The following is a 22,470-nucleotide window of genomic DNA, read 5'->3' on the forward strand; positions in this document are numbered from 1 at the left end:
TACTTCCCCTTTAACGTAAGGCAAATCAAACAGAAGTGGTCTTGTTAAATCCTCGGCAACAACGGATGTCAGTCTTTCCCACATTTCAGCATTGAAGTGGCCCAGGCAAGGCATGGAAAGAAACAGGCAAGGAGAGGGAACATCATTATTCCGCAAGTTTATACATCTTTATTTTTATTTATTTTTTTTAGTATAAATAAACATTGGCATAAAATGTGTCACAACCCCCAAAATTCCCCCCCCCTCCCGCCCGCCTACAAAACGATAGACAGAATCCATCCGTTTAACCACAAGGGTTGAAACAAAAGAAGATGCCCAAGCAAACTGCAAATTCCGAACCCCATCAGCACTCTTGCCAGAGCTCAGGCGACAATGGGGTTAAAGCAATGGGATGTGTGAACCCCTTTAGCACATGGCAGATCCGATAATTAGGGTTGCAACTTGCCATTAAAAGACATATATACATATATATAATTTTATGTTGGTGCCAGGCTGCTGGCAAAGAAACTGAATTCTGCTTCACCATCCTCCTTATGAAATAAATGGCTGTGGGTTCTGCCCACAGGTTTGTCAAGGGTCCTGTTTACTAAGCAGTGACTTTTCCAATATCATTATTGTATGCCCAGAACATTCCTTCTCTGTATATTTGTATTTATACATATGGGAGGAGGTGCCATATTGATTCCCTTAGACAGTACAGTATGAGGGTATAGCTTATTGTGTGCCCAGAACATTCCTCTCTGTATATTTGTATTTATACATATGGGAGGAGGAGGTGCCATATTGATTCCCTTAGACAGTACAGTATGAGGGTATAGCTTATTGTGTGCCCAGAACATTCCTCTCTGTATATTTGTATTTATACATATGGGAGGAGGGAGGTGCCATATTGATTCCCTTAAACAGTACTGTATGAGGGTATAGCTTATTGTGTGCCCAGAACATTCCTTCTCTGTATATTTGTATTTATACATATGGGAGGAGGTGCCATATTGATTCCCTTAGACAGTACAGTATGAGGGTATAGCTTATTGTGTGCCCAGAACATTCCTGCTCTGTATATTTGTATTTATACATATGGGAGGAGGAGGTGCCATATTGATTCCCTTAGACAGTACAGTATGAGGGTATAGCTTATTGTGTGCCCAGAACATTCCTTCTCTGTATATTTGTATTTAATACCGAAGGGTGGGAGGTGCCATATTGATTCCCTTAGACAGTACAGTATGAGGGTATAGCTTATTGTGTGCCCACAACATTCCTTCTCTGTATATTTGTATTTAATACCGAAGGGTGGGAGGTGCAGAACAATATGAAGGTATCGCTTATTGTGCTTATTGTGTGCCCAGAACACTATATATGGGAAATGATATGCCCACTCTTACCCATCTAAATACAAATATACAGATAAGGAATGCTCTGGGCAAACGGTATGCTCATATATGTCTATTTGAGAATTTATGAAATAAACATTTTACAATAAACAATTTTCCCATACTGCAGTGCCGGAGGGCGTACACATCAATAAAGGGACAGCGTAGTTAAATAGTCCTCAGTAACTTTCCTTAACAATATCAGCGCCCCATTTATAATGTGACACTTTCTCATCTTAATCCCCCAAACTGCAAAATGGGCAGTGATGCAGCTGAATTCCAGATGCTTCATAATGTCAAAAAAAGCAGATTTGACTGCAAAATACAGCATATATATATATATATATATATATATATAGAAAATATGATCTGCGATATAATGTATCAAACCTCTAGATATCATACTCGGTATTATTTAAAAAAAAAAAAAACAGCTACTCCCTACAAGGAATGAAGTGAAGATATATTAAACCTTTTCCTCTTCAAAGATAAATAAGAGAAGAAAAAAAAAATATTTATATATATATATAAAACAGAAAACTTGTTATATCACAATTTCTCAGTAAAATATATACGTTTGTCATCATCACCCATTCGGTCAGAACGGACACACACCTCAGTATAAAAAAAAAAAAAAAAAAGATTTATATTAAGGTTCTACATAAAATGTATCTAAAATATATCCAGTCTACAGCTAAAACGAGAAAAAAAAAACCTTCGCTGTAACCCTTTGCAAAAAGTCGTTCTGCTGGAGGCTCTGGCCCGTAAATGGTTAACAAGGTGGCAAGAACAAGCCTTAAAGGGATATGGTCATCGGCACAATATAAATATAGGATTTATGGTTAGTTAAAGGGGTATTTCACCTTTAAATTCATTTGTACTATGGTGGTGTAGACAGTGATTTGCAATGGGACTTCAATTTTTACTTTGTGTTTTTGAATCATTTCGTTTTTGGTCTAGTGGCTGGGGTCCTATCAGTGGCTTAACTAGAGTGCGCTGGGCCCCCCTTCAAAAAACCTTCAAAGGAGCCTGGCACACTCCGATCCACCATCCTCCCACCCATTTCCTGCCCCGCCCATGTCCCACCCTGACTCCACCCACATCCTGCCCCGACTTGCGTCCCTGTTCCTTGCCTGTAAAATAGCGGCTGGGGAGGAGGGGGTTTTCTTATTAGCTATAGAGGAAACAGACCCCACAGTCCACGACTCCGTTCCCCGAGCCCCCCTATAAGTGTGGGGTCTGCCTCCTCCATAGTTACACCACTGGGTCCTATTTACACTAGCACCCAAGCAGTGGTTTGAATGAGAAACTGGAAGATTAGCAAGCTTGAAAGACTTATAACTATCATACTATAAAAAATGAAGACCAATCGAAAGGTTGCTGATAGTAGGGCATTCTACAACCTATAAAAAGTTATCTTAAAAGGTACAATAACCCTGTAAAGCTGAACAAACAATCCATGGGATTTTAAACCCTTCTATATTAGGGATGCACCGAATCCAGGATTCGGTTCGGGATTCAGCCTTTTTCCTGGCCTGGCCGAATCCTTCTGCTAGGCCAAACCAAATCCCTAATTTGCATACAGGAAATCATGTGACCTTTTGTCACAAAACAAGGAAGTACATTTTTTTCCCCACCCCTAATTTTCCTATGCAAATTAGGATTCGGTTTGGCCGAATCTTTCGCACAGGATTCGGGGGTTCGGCCGAATCCAAAATAGTGGATTCGGTGTATCCCTATCAGGGGCGTAACTACAGAGGAAGCAGACCCTGCGGCTGCAGGGGGCCCAGGAGGTACAGGGGGCCCCATGAGGCTCTCATTGATGAGCAATTTCAACATATATTGTTAAAACAGGACAAACACTGGATATGTTGGGGGCCCTAGAATTAATTTGCTGTGGGGCCCAGCAACATCTAGTTACGCCACTGATCCCTATTATATATAGATGTATGGGAAAACAATGGGACTATAAAATATGGAAATTATGCAATGACAGTGTCCCTTTATAAAGATTAATATAAGCGCCTCTAGTGGCCTGGAGGTGCTACTGCATACTGAATTTTAAAACCCTTTCCCAGTCCTGTCTGGGTTTTGGTAAATTTACAAAATTGCAAATTTACAAAAATTACACCTTGTCCCTTATACTTACCATGGATGACTTATCCATGACTGTTACTCCAGACCTCAGACGGGGCTTATTTCTCTCAGTTACTATCTCTTGCCACAAGAGGGAGCTACTTACATCTAAAACTCCATCCCCTTTCTAGGTAGAACCCATCTGGTCTTGGAGGTAAATTGCCTCCTTTAATAGGTTTGCCACTGACCTGCAAGGCATTAGAAAAGTAAAAAAAAAAATACTTACCACCCCCAGGGCAACATAGTGGCTTGCTGCCAGGGGGTGATAGAATTGGCAGTCTTGTTTAAAAAAAATTAGTGCAAAAATAATAACCTTGTGTTGCCCATTATGTGATTGGCCAAGTTGAATAAAACAAAAACCCTTCATACAGAGGGTTAAATGGTGCAACATCAGTAATAAGCTTTTTCACATTATCATATAACAATAATTTGTATATTTTAGCTTCCCTTTCTTATGATCTCGGCTGTGAGCGCCCACTTGTACAGTATTATATATAGTGGTTTTTAAGGATTTAATTGAGTCAAGGTTTGGGCTCACACAAGTATTTTTAAATGATGTACAACATATTATTCACTTTTTACTCTTTTATATGCTAAAGGAGGTCCCTTAACTAACAGCAAACAGCACCTCTTGTGGCTGAGGACTGGAACTGCAAGGAAATGAGCAGAGTAGAACAAATTCACCGCCAGAGACTCCAATAGCCACATAAACCTCCCCACTGCTCTGTTTGTGTCTTCTCCTTCCCCCTGTACCCTTTAGGGAATCTCAACAACATATACAAAAGGCTGCTGATATAGAGTTTGACAAGGCCCAATATTTGAGCATTTTTCAATATCTAAAGAGAAAGGAAAAAAAATACAGAACTGAACCCGACCCGACAAGAAAATCTTGCTCACATCTGGCTGAAATGGGTGATTTTAAACAAAAACAAAAAAAAAAGTGATTAAAAAATATGCTTTTCAATACGATGGCAAACGATAAGTGTTCCAAGTGCTAGGTTTTGCAAGAAATTAGCCATAATTTCTTTGCCTTTATTATCTGATCAGGAAACGACTGTCCATTGCAGCTTCTGGGCCCGGGCAGAGGTCAGGCTCAGGGATCCGTGGTGTTTATTGTGGTTTTGTCTGGAGGTGCCCATCCTCTGTACCAGCTGCAGTAGCCTTCCTTCTGCTTGATGCAGGCGTAGTTCTTAGACTGGTAGCCAGGGTAGCCGAAGTTGGAGAGCATGTCCGTCCAGAGGCACTCGTTCTTGGAAGTGATGAAACAGGGAAGGTAGTAGCAAGGCTTGATCTGTAAAACAAGAAGAAAACAGTCGTTTTTCAAAACCCAGAGACGCAAGGTACATTGTGGCGTCATTCAAACTGCTGCAAATCTTAGATTCTGTGGCATATCTATCCAAAAACATCATGAATGAGTTCCAAAAGCAGGAGCCCAGCTTAAGAGTAGAAAGTCCTAGTTCAAGATCAACAGCATAAAGATCAACTAGAGGTGCAGGACAGGTGGAACCCTGCACCCGGGTTCCATCCCCCAGTCTGCCCCTATGCTGGGACACATGCCATGTGCACGATCGTGCCTTTGGGCCTCCCTGTAGTACGCTGTGGTGACTCCAGCACACCCTACTGGGAGAGCAGGCCCAAGTGCAGTCACACCTTCTGCTTCCCCGAAAGTAATGCCACTGGAAGAAGCCCAGCTCAAACAAAGAGCTGAAGGAGCCCAGCTCAAGGCCAAGAGCTGAAGGAGCCCAGCTCAAGGCCAAGAGCTGAAGGAGCCCAGCTCAAAGTCAAGAGCAGAAGGAGCCAAGCTCAAGACAAAGATTGGAAGGAGCCAAGCTCAAGGCCAAGAGCAGAAGGAGTCCAGCTCAAGGCCAAGATAGGAAGGAGCCCAGCTCAAGGCCAAGAGCAGAAGCAGCCCAGCTCAAGGCCAAGAGCGGAAGCAGCCCAGCTCAAGACCAAGAGAGGAAGGAGCTCAGCTTAAGACAAAGAGCGGAAGTAGCCAAGCTCAAGACAATCAGTGGAAGGAGTCCAGCTCATGACCAAGAGAAGAAGAAGTCCAGTTTTGGAAGCTTTATTGTCCAAAACTTGAGACAAGGCTCAGTAAACCAGAGAGACCCAGACAAGACCATCAATATTTTGTCTTGAAACATTGGCACAGAGACAAAACTAGCAGTCATACTTATTTCCCTACCTTCACTGCTCCCTTTTAAAACAAGAGGCGATAAACCTGAGTATCAGCTCTCCTTGGGTATCTCAGGCAGATAGTATTGGCTAAATTAAGTTAATGGACGGCATATGTGTGTCATTTGTATCTGTGTTATCTCAAGGACATAATACAATGTCAAAATTCCAGGAATGGTGCTAACAATTGGAGGAAGTCAATTCTGAAAATGCTTTGGTCCCACCTCTTTGGTGCTCTCAAGTTGAACCACTAGTTGGGATAGAAGTGACCCGATTGTACTTCAGAGAGTAAAGTATTACTACATAATGTATGGAAGCTTTCCTCCTTCCTCTGCTTAGCTAGACACACTGCAGAACAAGGCGAGACCATGCAGCATACACAGTCGTAGAGCAATAAATAGATCCTTTTGTCTGATACTATGCAGCACACATCCTTCTGTAGTAGGCTGGATACACCCAGATAATCCCAGACTCACCTTACAGGTGCAACCAAGAGGATAGCGGTGATTCAGTCCCTTTCTTTGGGCGAAGGTCAGTTTCTCCCACCTCTCGATTAAATTACACAGCCCGGTGTACACCTTCCCTTCATATACACGTCCTGAGAACAGAAATAAAACATGTCTGCAAACAACCAATAAAACTTTTTACGGCACCAGGTAACCTGTCTTGGACTGTGGGTGTTGTCACAATTAAGATGCATGGGAGATTAAAATAAAAGAGAGAATCATTTTCATGTGTTGATCTGAGAAATAACTGCAGTTGCCGTATTATGTAAACGAAAAAAAATCTCTCGTTAATGAGAATTCGTTTGGGGTCTATGCCGTTTCTTGCCCTGTTGTTTCCCACCGTAGACCTTTGTTGAGCAGAATTGGAAAAATTCTACAGTACATACAGAGTCTGGACATTAAACCAATTGTTTTAGGGAGAACACATGGCAGAACTCACCAGTTATCAGATACTGATACTTGTTGACTTCCAGTTTCACGCCACACAGGCTCTCCGAGGCCTCGGTGTAGATGTACTGGACTTGCGGCATTTTGTTGAAGCCCCGGTACATCTGGAGAAAGAGAGGAAGGATAAAGCAACTTTTGGAGACAATCAACACTCGCACTCTTAGTTTTGTATTTACAAATAATCAGTGCCTTCTATATATATATATATATATATATATATATCCACTAGGCGGTGATGTTCAATACAAGCTAATACAGAATAACTCATCCTAACACCCCATGAGCAGTGTGAGCTTAAACAGATTCCGTCGTGATTTTTATGGTGTCATTTATATTCCTACATTACACTGTAAATAATTCACTCTACCATATAAAATTGTATTCCTAACCCTACAAGTTTTTTTTTTTAGTTGTAATATTGGTGTGTAGGCGCCATCTCAGATCATTTTGCCTGGTCATGTGCTTTCAGAAAGAGCCAGTGCTGAACTATGGAACTGCCCTTAATAGGAGAAACAACAGCCTGCCAGAAAGCAGAGACACACATGGGGGCGAATTCACTAAGCGTCGAACGCTAGCGTTACTTCGCTAGCGTTTGTCATTTTCGTTACTGCGCAAATTCACTAACGAAAGCTGGCGTAGTTTCGCTAGTGTTACTTCGCACCCTTACGCCTGGCGAAGTTTCGCTACGGACGTAACTACGCAAATTCACTAACGCGCGCAGTGTACTGAACGCTACCTTTTACGCTAGACTTCCTTCGCCACCTCAGACCTGGCGAAGCGCAATAGAGTAGATAGGGATTGCTTCAAAAAAAGTCAAAATTTTTTCTAAGTCCCAAAAAACGCTGGCGTGTTTTCTACATTATGGGTGATAGGCTGAAAAAGATCGAAAAATTTTTTGGGGCTCCCCTCCTTCCCCCCTACATTTCCTGACTCATGGCAACTTACCTAGACAGTGGGCACATGTGTAGGGAAAAATAAAATTTTTATTTGATGTTTTGAAGGTTTTCTAGGCATTTGTAGTGCTGATACGTATTCCTCCATTGAAATTTGAATTTGGCGCCGTATGCAAATTAGCCTTCGCTATCGTAACTTCGCTTCACTTAGCGAATCAACGCTAGCGCAACTTCGCAACCTTACGCTACCCCTGAGCGCAACTTCGGATTTTAGTGAATTTGCGAAGCGCTGGCGAAACTACGCCTGGCGAAGTGTGGCGAAGTTACGCCTGGCGCAACTACGAATCTTAGTGAATTTGCCCCATGGAGATTTGGTGAGATTAGTCACCCGGCGACAAATCGCCTCTTCTTCGGGCGACTAATCTTCCCAAACTACCTTCCCGCCGGCTAGAATCTAATTCGGAATGGCACTCGGAGCACTTATTTTTCCGAAGACTAGTTCAACTCGAATCCCCATGTGTGTCTCTGCCCTAAATGTTACAGAATGAGTTTCAATGGGACCTGGATTTTACTATTGAGTGCTGTTCTTATATCTACCAGGGAGCTGTTATCTGGTTACCATCCAGTAGTTCTGCTGATGGCCTGCTTGGGGGGGGGGGGAAGGAGGAGGGTGATATCACTCAAATTTGCAGTACAGCAGTAAAAGGAAACTGAAGTTTATCAGAGCACAAGTCACATGACTGAGGGCACCTGGGAAAATGACAATATGTCTAGCCCCATGTCAGATTTCAAAATTAAATATTAAAAAAATCAGTTTGCTCTTTTGAGAAAAAGATTTCGGTGCAGAATTCTGCTGGAGCAGCCCAATTAATTGATGTGTTTTTAAAAAAAAACATTTTTTCCCGTGACAGTATCCCTTTATCCGTCATAGCTGTAGGTGCCAATGGTGCTCAAGTTTGGAGTATAGGGAAAAACCTGACATCTCCCAAATTCACTGAATCTCACAGCAGAGGCTTTTAGACTGAAGTCACGGTTGGCCGGTAATGAAACATTTTCGTATATCTCGGTGTCCAGCCGCATCTGTATTTGATAAGGGAAATAAACCATAGCCCCGAATCTGGGAAACAAGCCGCTGTCAGACACCCAATAAGAACCAAGGGGAAAGTATCTGTTGAATTAGAAGGTCCTCCAGATGCCACACTAAGCTTTATAAATATTAAACAAATATATATATTTTGCTTCTTATCAGCGCCTCATTGGGCCTTCGATACTCCTGGGCCTCCAACAGTCGCAGGGTCGGCTTGACTTGTTTTGTTTTTCCTCCAATGCTAATATTTCTCTTGCAGATATTACTATTTACTTTCCCCAGTGTGTATACGGGATAAGAAACATGAATTGCACAGAGACCGAGAGCAAATAGTCATATCGGCCGGAATGATATTTTCATTTGTACAGCAAGCACGACAGAGGGACGGGGTTTAACCGTTGCATTACCGAGCAACTAAGCCAGGAATGAAGAAGCTTGTGATGCTAAATGGAGGGTGCTGGATGCAAATAAAAACAGCCCCATGAATAAAGGAATTTTTCTGATGTACCAGCACACGCAATTGCCATATTTTCCCCATGCCATGTCTCTTGTGTATTCACTTAAACCTACCCAGTATCTCTGGTTCCACCCTTCTCTAAACAAAGGATCTATAGTTAGAATCCTATATACTCAACATTGCGGCTGCTAGTCTTCTATATAATATATATCATTTTCCCTGGGAAACCTCTGCCCTGAGACATTACCAGCCCACAAATTAATTGAATCCATTATTATCCCCCGTTTGCTAATCCCATATGGACTCGAATCTCAGTCCCAGCAGCGGAAGCCACACACGCCTGCCTCTCTCTCCGATCTGCGCTTAAATAACGCCATTGTTATTCGCAAGACATGTGGCCAGCTTGTTTTTCCCTGTAGTTTTATTCCCTTAATAAGTTGCAGGTTTGCGGAATTTGTGCCAGAGCATTACTTTTAATTTCTTGGTGAAGGAATGAGCAAACCTTGTGACTCGGGGGGAGACGGCCAAAACTTTAACCCTGTACATTAATACTCCACTGCTTACAGCTCTTTCCACATGCTGTAATATAGGGAAAATATCCAACCTGCCTTTAAAGCAGAACCCTATAGCATGGTAACCGTTACCCCAATGTTTCTATACACCTGTAAGCTTGTTATAAGCTAAGGGGGCCCAGTCTGAAAGATTTGGGGAGAGTGTTTATTTGTGCCCTGGGTTCCCCTGGAACTATAGCAGGGTAACTGTTACCCAATGTTTCTATACACCTGTAAGCTTGTTATAAGCTAAGGGGGCCCAGTCTGAAAGATTTGGGGAGAAAAAAAAGATTTTGGAATTATAGCAGGGTGACTGTTACCCCAATGTTTCTATATATCTGTAACCTTGTTATGAGCTAAGGGGGCCCAGTCTGAAGGCCAGTTAGGGGGAAGATTTGGGGTGAGTGTTTATTTGTACCCTGGGTACCCCTGGAACTATAGCAGGGTGACTGTTACCCCAATGTTTCTATATATCTGTAACCTTATTATGAGCTAAGGGGGCCCAGTCTGAAGGCCAGTTAGGGGGAGATTTGGGGTGAGTGATTATTTGTGCCCTGAGTACCCCTGTAACTATAGCAGGGTGACACCCCAATGTTTCTATATATCTGTAACCTTATTATGAGCTAAGGGGGCCCAGTCTGAAGGCCAGTTAGGGGGAGATTTGGGGTGAGTGCTTATTTGTGCCCTGGGTACCCCTGGAACTATAGCAGGGTGACTGTTACCCCAATGTTTCTATATATCTGTAACCTTGTTATGAGCTAAGGGGGCCCAGTCTGAAGGTCAGTTAGGGGGAGATTTGGGGCGAGTGCTTATTTGTGCCCTGGGTACCCCTGGAACTATAGCAGGGTGACACCCCAATGTTTCTATATATCTGTAACCTTGTTATGAGCTAAGGTGGTGCAGTCTGAAGGTCAGTTAGGGGGAGATTTGGGGTGAGTGCTTATTTGTACCCTGGGTACCCCTGGAACTATAGCAGGGTGACTGTTACCCCAATGTTTCTATATATCTGTAACCTTATTATGAGCTAAGGGGGCCCAGTCTGAAGGCCAGTTAGGGGGAGATTTGGGGTGAGTGATTATTTGTGCCCTGAGTACCCCTGTAACTATAGCAGGGTGACACCCCAATGTTTCTATATATCTGTAACCTAGTTATGAGCTAAGGTGGTGCAGTCTGAAGGTCAGTTAGGGGGAGATTTGGGGTGAGTGCTTATTTGTACCCTGGGTACCCCTGGAACTATAGCAGGGTGACTGTTACCCCAATGTTTCTATATATCTGTAACCTTATTATGAGCTAAGGGGGCCCAGTCTGAAGGTCAGTTAGGGGGAGATTTGGGGTGAGTGTTTATTTGTACCCTGGGTACCCCTGGAACTATAGCAGGGTGACTGTTACCCCAATGTTTCTATATATCTGTAACCTTGTTATGAGCTAAGGGGGCTCAGTCTGAAGGTCAGTTAGGGGGAGATTTGGGGTGAGTGCTTATTTGTACCCTGGGTACCCCTGGAACTATAGCAGGGTGACTGTTACCCCATTTCTTCTATATATCTGTAACCTTAGTATAGTGTGTTGATCTGATGTTTGTAACAGATGTGCTTTGTAACAAGTGACTGATTTTATGTCAGTGGTTTCATGTAACAACCACAGACAGTGTGAGAACCTGAAAGTCTAGGAGAAACCCTTTGCAGACAATATAACAATGGATTCATTTTAACCAGACAGTAATTGCTAAATGGGAAGCTCAATTTTAAATGAACTATAAGTAAACAATTCAGAAGTCAGCACCCCTTCTATAATAACAATAAAAAAACAACAACGGATATAGTCATTGAAAAAAAAAAAAAACTCCAATTCCTATAATGCATGTTCTGTGATTACAAAGAAAAAAAGTGCGGCCACCAAATGGTCAAACTGAAGATTTTTTGAAGTATTTGTGGATTCCAGAGAACTCTACAATTATTTGCTGTCCGGGGGGGGGGGGGGGGGTGATGTTGGCAGGACATATTTTGCTGCTCAGAGGAGCAGTCTCTGGGGGGGGGGGAAGGAGGAGGGGACGCTGTTATTGCAGTTTGTAAAATTAAATTTACGATCAAGGGATAAAAAGGAGAAAATGTCACAAGCTGGAATAATAAAAATCCAAAATCTGGAAGCTGGGAGTAGCCCTAACCACTACACCACAAGCCCTGGAGGGAGAATTAAAGGGGGCGAGGTTGGTGAGTTCATATGTTTACAAGTATAGCCGTCCAAGCTGGTACATTTTGTATTGGGTGGGGGTGGGGGTGATAGAATGAGAAATATGAGAAAGAACAGAGAAAATAGTAGCCTGGGTAACACAGAAAAGCTTAAAAATATACAACGTGGGGGGTTTGTCAACCTGCAAACTGTGTCCCCCGTTTCAAAATGGTTGTGCCTTTGGCAGGTACCTCTGCTCCCTACCCCTGTTTCTAGCCTTGGAATAAGGTCGGGGGGGTACCTCTGCTCCCTGCCCCTGTTTCTGGCCTTGGAATAAGGTTGAGGGGGGGAACCTCAGCTCCCTACCCCTATTTCTGGCCTTGGAATAAGGTTGAGGGGGGAACCTCAGCTCCCTACCCCTATTTCTGGCCTTGGAATAAGGTTGAGGGGGGAACCTCAGCTCCCTACCCCTATTTCTGGCCTTGGAATAAGGTTGAGGGGGGAAACTCTGCTCTCTACCTCTATTTATAGCCTTGGAATAAGGTTGAGGGGGGGGGAAACTCTGCTCTCTACCTCTATTTCTAGCCTTGGAATAAGGTTGAGGGGGGAAACTCTGCTCTCTACCTCTATTTCTAGCCTTGGAATAAGGTTGAGGGGGAAAACTCTGCTCTCTACCTCTATTTCTAGCCTTGGAATAAGGTTGAGGGGGAAAACTCTGCTCTCTACCTCTATTTCTAGCCTTGGAATAAGGTTGAGGGGGGAAACTCTGCTCTCTACCTCTATTTCTAGCCTTGGAATAAGGTTGAGGGGGGAAACTCTGCTCTCTACCTCTATTTCTAGCCTTGGAATAAGGTTGGGGGGAACCTCAGCTCCCTACCCCTATTTCTGGCCTTGGAATAAGGTTGGGAGGGGGGGATCTCTGCTCCCTACCCCTGTTTCTAGCCTTGGAATGTGGTTGAGGGGGGAACCTCTGCTCCCTACACCTGTTTCTAGCCTTGGAATAAGGTCGGGGGGGTACCTCTGCTCCCTGCCCCTGTTTCTGGCCTTGGAATAAGGTTGAGGGGGGGGAACCTCAGCTCCCTACCCCTATTTCTGGCCTTGGAATAAGGTTGAGGGGGGAACCTCAGCTCCCTACCCCTATTTCTGGCCTTGGAATAAGGTTGAGGGGGGAACCTCAGCTCCCTACCCCTATTTCTGGCCTTGGAATAAGGTTGAGGGGGGAAACTCTGCTCTCTACCTCTATTTATAGCCTTGGAATAAGGTTGAGGGGGGGGAAACTCTGCTCTCTACCTCTATTTCTAGCCTTGGAATAAGGTTGAGGGGGGAAACTCTGCTCTCTACCTCTATTTCTAGCCTTGGAATAAGGTTGAGGGGGAAAACTCTGCTCTCTACCTCTATTTCTAGCCTTGGAATAAGGTTGAGGGGGGAAACTCTGCTCTCTACCTCTATTTCTAGCCTTGGAATAAGGTTGAGGGGGGAAACTCTGCTCTCTACCTCTATTTCTAGCCTTGGAATAAGGTTGGGGGGAACCTCAGCTCCCTACCCCTATTTCTGGCCTTGGAATAAGGTTGGGAGGGGGGGATCTCTGCTCCCTACCCCTGTTTCTAGCCTTGGAATGTGGTTGAGGGGGGAACCTCTGCTCCCTACACCTATTTCTGGCCTTGGAATAAGGTTGAGGGGGGAACCTCTGCTCCCTACCCCTGTTTCTAGCCTTGGAATAAGGTTGAGAGGGGAATCTCTGTTCCCTAGCCCTGTTTCTAGCCTTGGAATAAGGTTGAGGGAGGTACCTCTGCTCTCTACTTCTAATTCTAGCCTTGGAATAAGGTTGGGGGGGATAAGGAATACGTTTTTGTTACCCATAACAAGTCTATTATTATTATTAGTGGCTGTCTGAGCATGCTGGGTATTGTAGTTTACAAGAGCAGCTTTTGTAACGGAACGGCACCTACAAACACATATCTACAGGCTACTCACCTTCATCTGCTTAACTGTGTAACGCATGGTTCCGAATGGCCCGTCCTTCATCAACTTTTTACCCACCACCTTGGCCCGGATCACTGGGGAAAAAAAAAAACAAATACACACTTATGTACCTATTCCAAAATCTGTTTTAGGGATCTTGTTAAACTACAATATCCATAATTCCCTGGCAACAATAAATGCTACATAAAGCAGATCAACGATGGCCGAAAGCAGCAATAAAAACCACAGGACTTCTGCTCCAAAGAGCACATCGTTAACATTTACACCAATTGTCAGTTTTAATATCAACTCGTTTATTTTTGGTCACATGATTAATATAACCCGCTTTCAAGACGTATTTAGCAGCGGAGGTTCTCCGCTAAAACCGCAGCTCATGAGTAATCACCCCACAAAAGAGACCCGACCTGGGGAGATGTGGGAATGCACTTAGCGGAGACTTTTAGTTCCTCGGCACAATGATTTATTTGGAAAAAGTCATTTTTAGACAGGAATTCAGACAAGGTGCTTGGAGGATGACATAACTCAGACCGAGAGTGGAAAGTGTTTGTCATAAACCAAGCCCTGGCAGCCATGCCACCATAATAAAATTTTAAAGGGCAAGTTCTGACTCTTGAAACATTGTAGCTGACATCAACTCGCCTCCAGATCCAGTAATCAGCTGGCTTTTGTTTCAGGAGTCGAAACCAGCAGTGCAGAGACTATAAACAAACTATTGAATATCTGTAAGTAATGAGTATTGGAAAGTTGCTTGGGAATACAGGATGTTTATGAGAAAAGTCGCTGAGCTTCATCCTCCGTAGAGCCCTTCCGGGAGCCAAGAAGCAAACGCTCTGGCTTCGCCGCTAATAAATGGCTCTTTGTATAACCTCTGCCAGTTTGGGATTCGTCCTGGGAACGGAACTCAAAATATTTTCCGCAGACTTTATAATGTAATCAGCAAACGAGAGCTACATTATGATTCAAACCCCTGATTGGCTGATAATTGATATCAGCGGCATAACTAAAAGTTGATAGCCTCCATAGCAAAATCAGGTTGCCCATCTCTGAACACAACTCCCATGGTCCTTAGGAATCTGCTGGCTGACGGTTGGGATCTCTTTGCATGACAGATAGATATTGTGGTTAGTGCCGCCTGGCAGAGCTGTAGGGCAGGAGTAGAGGAAGCTGGCAGTTTTATCTAGAACTGGTGCCAAGGCCTCTGGGAGTAGGAATGCATCTCTGAGGAGCATACAAAGCTCACCATTTACCCCTTGTTTTTTCAACACTCACACAAACCAAGCAAATAAATTATATATATATATATATATATATATATATATATATATATATATATATATATATATATATATATCAATCAATCAGGGCAGGGCAAACAAAGAAGACCCTTTTTAAATCATAGAAATTTCCTCGCAAAATCTTTCCTTCGTTTTTGACCACAACCTGCGAGGGCCTCCGGCTGCTTTCTCTCTGTCTCTCCCTCTGGCTCCAAACAGGCTGAGATTTACTGAACTGATAAAAAAATTATTTTATTTCTGGAAACATTTCAAACAAGCCAAGTTATCGGAGTCTCTAAAAATACCTTCTCCGTTACCTAGTAATGTAGGGCTTATCTGTTAGGGCAAAGGTTCTGTGACCCTACGGGTGTTTAAAGCAATTGGGGGAGGGCACCTAGTTGAATTCCAAAAAAAAAAAAAAAGATGGCATTTAGAATGAATGCAAATTGGCTGGGTACCCCTGGAACTATAGCAGGGTGACGGTTACCCCAATGTTTCTATATATCTGTAACCTTGTTATGAGCTAAAGGGGCCCAGTCTGAAGGTCATTTAGGGGGAGATTTGGGGTGAGTGATTATTTGTACCCTGGGTACCCCTGGAACTATAGCAGGGTGACTGTTACCCCAATGTTTCTATATATCTGTAACCTTGTTATGAGCTAAGGGGGCCCAGTCTGAAGGTCAGTTAGGGGGAGATTTGGGGTTAGTGCTTGTTTATGCCCTGGGTACCCCTGGAACTATAGCAGGGTGACTGTTACCCCAATGTTTCTATATATCTGTAACCTTGTTATGAGCTAAGGGGGCCCAGTCTGAAGGTCAGTTAGGGGGAGATTTGGGGTGAGTGTTTATTTGTGCCCTGGGTACCCCTGGAACTATAGCAGGGTGACTGTTACCCCAATGTTTCTATATATCTGTAACCTTGTTATGAGCTAAGGGGGCCCAGTCTGAAGGTCAGTTAGGGGGAGATTTGGGGTGAGTAATTATTTGTACCCTGGGTACCCCTGGAACTATAGCAGGGTGACTGTTACCCCAATGTTTCTATACATCTGTAACCTTGTTATGAGCTAAGGGGGCCTAGTCTGAAGGTCAGTTAGGGGGAGATATGTGGTGAGTAATTATTTGTACCATCGGTACCCCTGGAACTATAGCAGGGTGACACCCCAATGTTTCTATATAACTGTAACCTTGTTATGAGCTAAGGGGCCCAGTCTGAAGGTCAATTAGGGGGAGATTTGGGGTGAGTGCTTATTTGTACCCTGGGTACCCCTGGAACTATAGCAGGGTGAATGTTACCCCAATGTTTCTATAGGTTTGCGACCTTGTTATGAGCTAATGGGCCACTTAGGGTGAGATTGTGTTGTGTGTAGTTACCACAACTGTAATTCCAGCATGTAACATTCAACCAATACATGCCCTTAAGAGAAGCAATGACTGGACATTTGGGTGACCGCCCCCCAGATTATCACTAGGAAGATTGGCTGCTTTGGCGGCAAACATAGCCACTCAATAACTCGAATCATAACTAGGTCAGTAAAGCCTCAACACCAGTTGGAAAAATACAGCCAACTCTTTGAGTTTTTATTGTCAGAAAAGAGCTTGGCCAATAAAGACCATTTTGTCATAGTCAAAGTAATGTGACAGGGAATTGTGGACTTCCCTGCATCAGAGATACAGTACAGCTGAGATCTGCAGTCACCTATAGTCACCTATATATATATTTAAAAAATTAGTGTGCTGAAATGCATGATTTTAGCATAGTGAGGGTCCTGTAAGGGAAACGCCTTACATCTGTTTCAGTTCCTGAGACATTTACATTAATTGCTTACAGAGACAGGATTCTTTGCTTAGCTATATCCCTGGGCCAGCTGCTGTATACTTACAGATCTTAATTTAAAAAAAAGGTCCTCAGGTGAACTTTTAAATGGTCTTTATGTTGTGTGTGTGTGTCGATGAGAGTGTAGAAACAACTTTTCATTGACTATAGGCTGTTGTAGTCTAGCCAGTTAAAACTTTGAGTAACCTGTATTCCATAAAAGTCTGCTCATGGAGTCTTATTGCTGGGCCAACCTGTAGGCAATGAGAACTTAGAACCTTCTTATGGCTGGACCAACCTGCAGCCAGTGAGAACCACAGAGCCTCCTAATGGCTAGACCAACCTGTAGCTAGTGGAAACCTTAGAACCTTCTCATTGGTGGGCCAACCTGTAGCCAGAAAGAACCTTCTTATGGCTGGACTAACATACAGCCTATAAGAACCTTACAACCTTCTAATGGCCAGATCAACCTGTAGCAGTGAAAACCTTAGAACCTTCTAGTGGATAGACCAACCTGCAGCCTAAGGGAAACGTATAACCTTCTTATAATTAGCCCAACCTGTAGCCAGTGAGAACCTCAGAGCCTTCCAATAACTAGACCAACCTACAACCTGTGAGAATCTTAGAACCTTCTAATGGTTAGACCAACCTATAGCCAGTGAGAACCTTACAACCTTCTAATGGCTAGACCAACCTACAACCTGTGAGAATCTTAGCACATTCTAATGGCTAGACCAACCTACAACCTGTATGAATCTTAGCACATTTTAATGGCTAGACCAACCTGTAGTCAGTGAGAAACTTACAACCTTCTAATGGCTAGACCAACCTACAGCCTATTAGAACCTTCTAATCGCTAGAAAAGAACTCACGTCTCGACCTTGTGTTTTTTTACTAAAAGCGTAGACAAGGGTGTGCACATCTTTATTTTTAACCCAAGGAACTTTGGAACTACTTCTTGTGCCCCCTAATGAGCTTAGTATAGTGTGGCCTCTCCTAATCACCCAGTTAGCACACAGCCACCACAGACTCCCCACCTCACTCAAGGAAAGTTAGATCCCTACGGTATCCATGGAATGACAGAAAAGAAACCTAAGCTGCAGAATGGCCCCATGTCCCAGAAGAGAGGAGAGGAAAGATCATGAGTCAGAAGGAACTGGCGTAAATAAGAGTTTTTCCAGGACACGGGAAGACTGGGAAGGTAGTACATAGAGGTTGTTGTATATACTGAACCTTTCCTCTTTGTAAGTTTACTATAGATACAAATGAATTATTTGTATTTATATATTGAATATATGCCAGAGATGTATATAAATACACTAAGCAATACTAGTCTATATAAGGAGAAACAGCCCTTCCTATCGACACGGTGCATTTTCCCTTTAACGCTACAGGATAGTTAAAGTCATAGGTCGTGCATTTTTGAAACTCTATTTCCCAGGATGCCATGGGACACGTCAAAGCAAACAAACAAGAGGCACTAAAGTGATGTAAGGGCTTGGCTATTCCTGGGTCTCTGGAAGCCGAATGCTGTGGCTACTGTCATAAACCGGAGCCAGGGGGCTGGGAGTTCAAAGCATAGCTCCCTTCAGCAGGCAGGCCAACAGGATAATCAGATAGGTGTCAAATACCCAAAAGTTTTTAAACGGGGGTCTTTCGGAAGCAGCAATTTCCCACAATAGCCCCAGCAAAGTTTTTCCTGGAAACTGATATTCTGGCGGCTTCCCCTGACAGGTCGCACCACTCAATCCCAGCCCGTACACCTTTACTAGCAGGGACGGAGCAATCGAACACAGTAGCTGAGGTTAAGACCATGGTAAAGGGCAGGAAAGCCTCTTTAACTCCACCTCATTGAATGATGAACTTCACCTTTACAACTGGCTAAAAGCAACATGTCATACATGGTACGGAGATGTCTTTAGTTGTTCTAGTATCTAGTATCTCCCCTACTGTCTACATATACCCTCATTGCCTCCCATCTTTTCTCCCCTATGGTCTACATCCTGTCCTACAAAAACCATCTTTTATGTTCCTTTACTGTCTACATCCTGTCCTACTGAAACCATCTTTTATGTTCATCTACTGTCATCAGTCTGGAATATGCTTCTACTGTCTCTCATCTTGTATCTTCCCCTACAGTCACCATCTTGCTCTACTGTCTTCCATCTTTTATCTTCCCCTACTGTCGATATCCTGCCCTATTAAAACAATATTATATTTGTTCCTCTACTGTCACCAGTCATATATATGCTTCTACTGTCACCATCTTGTTTTCTCTGTTACTGTCTACATATACCCTCATTGCCTCCCATCTTTTCTCCCCTATGGTCTACATCCTGTCCTACAAAAACCATCTTTTATGTTCCTTTACTGTCACTAGTATTGAATGTGCCCCTACTGTCCCTCATATTGCATCTTCCCCTACTGTCAACATATTCCCTACTGTCCCTCATCTTGTATCTTCCCCTACTGTCAACATATTCCCTACTGTCCCTCATCTTGTATCTTCCCCTACTATCAACATGTTCCCTACTGTCCCTCATCTTGTATCTTCCCCTACTATCAACATATTCCCTACTGTCCCTCATCTTGTATCTTCCCCTACTGTCAACATATTCCCTACTGTCCCTCATCTTGTATCTTCCCCTACTATCAACATGTTCCCTACTGTCCCTCATCTTGTATCTTCCCCTACTATCAACATATTCCCTACTGTCCCTCATCTTGTATCTTCCCCTACTATCAACATATTCCCTACTGTCCCTCATCTTGTATCTTCCCCTACTTTCCTCACTGTCTCCATCTTGCCTAAGTATCACCATCTAGCCCTACTGTTGCCCCTGTATCCATCTACAACTTCTGCTCAACCTAGCCCAGTGAAATCTCCTCGATTTGCAGCCCATTCAGATCATTGTCATTACAGAGATAATCAAGGAAGGGCTTGGCCATTGATGTGTGGGAAAATTCTCTGTATAAAATAAGTGCAATGGTCATATTTCTGCTGCCTGTTCAACCACTTCCAAAAGTTGATGTATGTTTTCCTTTGGAGGGGATCCATAATCGCACCCCGCGCAGCTGAACACAAAGATTAAAGGCCACGTGCAGATGGTGTGCGAGTTACACAAGCAGCATAAAAATAGCCAATAAAAACAGCAGGAAGTTTTACATAATAAATATCCCTTTTGTGACAGGAGAGGCAACATTTTTAGATTAAATTCTCCCCACGGTGTATTGTATAACGAACCTCTGGGGAGATGTAACACCAACTGCATTTTGTCAGTGCATCACTTACTGAGCGGCATAAGGAGGGAAGGAAGGAACAATAAAATTGGGACAATCAGGTGGTATATGGGGGAGGGGGAGTGCTATGGTATGGATAGTGGAAGTATTAAGAGGTGAATACATAGTTATGCTGCCCTTGCCTTGTTTTCCTTTAGATGCTGTTGCTGTCTAAGTGTCCATATTCAGCCTTGCCTAAAATGTCCTTGTCTCACACTGGTTGCGCATCTCTTACAAGTCTAGCAGAGCTGGTGTGGGGTATAAATAGATGAAAGTGGCCAGTTATAGAATATTCCAGACATATCTGCTACAGGTACCCTAGCATAATTCAGAGGGAACAGTACTCCCATAAAACTATAGCAGCATAGGTATTCCCTGTACTAAGCACAATTCAGCAGGAACAGTCCCCTAAGTTTGCTCATAGTCTGTACAGAGAGATCCCATAAAACTATGGCAGCATAGGTATTCCCTTGTACTAAGCACAATTCAGCAGGAACAGTCCCCTACGTTTGCTCATAGTCTGTACAGAGAGATCCCATAAAACTATGGCAGCATCAATATTCCCAGTACTAAGCACAATTAAGTAGGAACAGTCCCCTACGTTTGCTCATAGTCTGTACAGAGAGATCCCATAAAACTATGACATCATAGGTATTCCCCTGTACTAAGCACAATTCAGCAGGAACAGTCCCCTAAGTTTGCTCATAGTCTGTACAGAGAGATCCCATAAAACTATGGCAGCATAGGTATTCCCCTGTACTAAGCACAATTCAGCAGGATCAGCCCTTGAGTTTGCTCATAGTCTGTACTGAGAGATCCCATAAAACTATGGCAGCATAGGTATTCCCTGTACTAAGCACAATTCAGCAGGAACAGCCCCCTAAGTTTGCTCATAGTCTGTACAGAGAGATCCCATAAAACTATGGCAGCATAGGTATCCCCTGTACTAAGCACAATTCAGCAGGAACAGACCCCTAAGTTTGCTCATAGCCCGTACTGAGAGATCCCAGCAGAAATAGACAGAGATCCTATAAAACTATGGCAGCATAGGTATTCCCTATACTAAACTCAATTCAGCAGGATCAGCCCCTAAGTTTGCTCATAGTCTGTACTGAGAGATCCCATAAAACTATGGCAGCATAGGTATTCCCCTGTACTAAGCACAATTCAGCAGGATCAGCCCCTAAGTTTGCTCATAGCCCGTACTGAGAGATCCCAGCAGAAATAGACTGTTGCTTAGATATTATACAATTGCTAGTTGAAGCATTTTTCAATTCTCTACCCAAAGATTGGGGTCCCAAAGTACATATATGTCCTAGATCTCTAAACCTTCTATTCCAGTCTATATTCAGTACCCTAAAGCACGAGGAGCCCTGTTACTAGAGCCAAGCAGTTTGGTAGAGAAGTGTCCTCTCTATGACTTACTGAGCTTAGGGACCCACTCGCAATATACAGAACACATATAGATAGAAATAGAATAGAAAAGATAGCCCAATATAGGGCTGATTAGTAATTAATACAGATAATTACTACATGGCAGCACAGAAACCAGTGCAATTAGCATCAGAATTTAATAATCAGCCCTGTAGCATCAGCTTATATTACAGGGAAGCTCATTTTCTGCTGGATAATTAGTGACGAGCCCTAAGCTTAGCTTCTCAACAGCCAATCAGAGCCCACTGAGCATGTGAGTGTCACAGACACTTTCCAAGATGGTGACCCCCTGTGACAAGTTTGAAGTCCTGGATCATTGCTGCTATTGACAAGCTGAAACTTTAGCCTCGTGCAATATTGCAGTATATAAAGCATGGCATTTTTAGCCCCATTCATTTTTAGGGTTCAGTTCTCCTTTAAAGTGCATGAAATAGGCACACTGCTTGCTCTAGAGAACATACGGCAGCTCAGTTAAGTCAGTGGCAGCCCCTTCCAGTAGAGCAGTCAGAACTGGCCATTGGTACAGTCAACCAGTTAGTCTGTATTTTTCCAGTGCTTTAGTTGCCCTTTAGACTGGACGAGCAGAACTAGGTGAAAATCAGGGGTGTAACTACAGAGGAAGCAGACCCTGTGGCTGCAGGGGGGCCCAGGAGGTATAGGGGCCCCATGAGGCCCTAATTCATATGCAATTTTAATAAATATCGATAAAACCGATCAACCTCTAGACATTAAATATAATTTGCTGCGGGGCCCTGTGATATTTATTTATGCCATTGGTGAAAAGCACCCAAACTGCCCCACCCCATTGCCTTAAATGTCAAAAGTCATCCGATACACTACCAGCCTTAATATGCTTCCAAGTGTCACTGCAAATCAAGCTGGCAGCCAAGATCGAAA

At 43.4% G+C, this 22,470-nt stretch overlaps 2 protein-coding genes across 3 annotated transcripts in view; one reads left to right on the forward strand and one right to left on the reverse strand.

Annotated features, from left to right (window-relative positions):
- syn3.L (synapsin III L homeolog) overlaps positions 1–22,470 on the forward strand; it is a 174,404-nt gene that overhangs the window by 77,391 nt on the left and 74,543 nt on the right.
- timp3.L (TIMP metallopeptidase inhibitor 3 L homeolog) overlaps positions 4,077–22,470 on the reverse strand; it is a 34,230-nt gene continuing 15,836 nt past the window's right edge. Inside the window, exons 2-5 of the mRNA XM_041585907.1 lie at positions 13,766–13,848; positions 6,630–6,741; positions 6,161–6,282; positions 4,077–4,800 (exon numbers count right to left, since the gene is read on the reverse strand). Of these exons, the coding sequence (XP_041441841.1) occupies positions 4,603–4,800; positions 6,161–6,282; positions 6,630–6,741; positions 13,766–13,848 (515 nt within the window). The 3' untranslated portion in view covers positions 4,077–4,602. The remainder of the gene's footprint in view (positions 4,801–6,160; positions 6,283–6,629; positions 6,742–13,765; positions 13,849–22,470) is intronic.

This window comes from Xenopus laevis, chromosome 3L (genome assembly GCF_017654675.1).
Source record: "Xenopus laevis strain J_2021 chromosome 3L, Xenopus_laevis_v10.1, whole genome shotgun sequence".
Lineage (NCBI taxonomy): Eukaryota > Metazoa > Chordata > Amphibia > Anura > Pipidae > Xenopus > Xenopus laevis.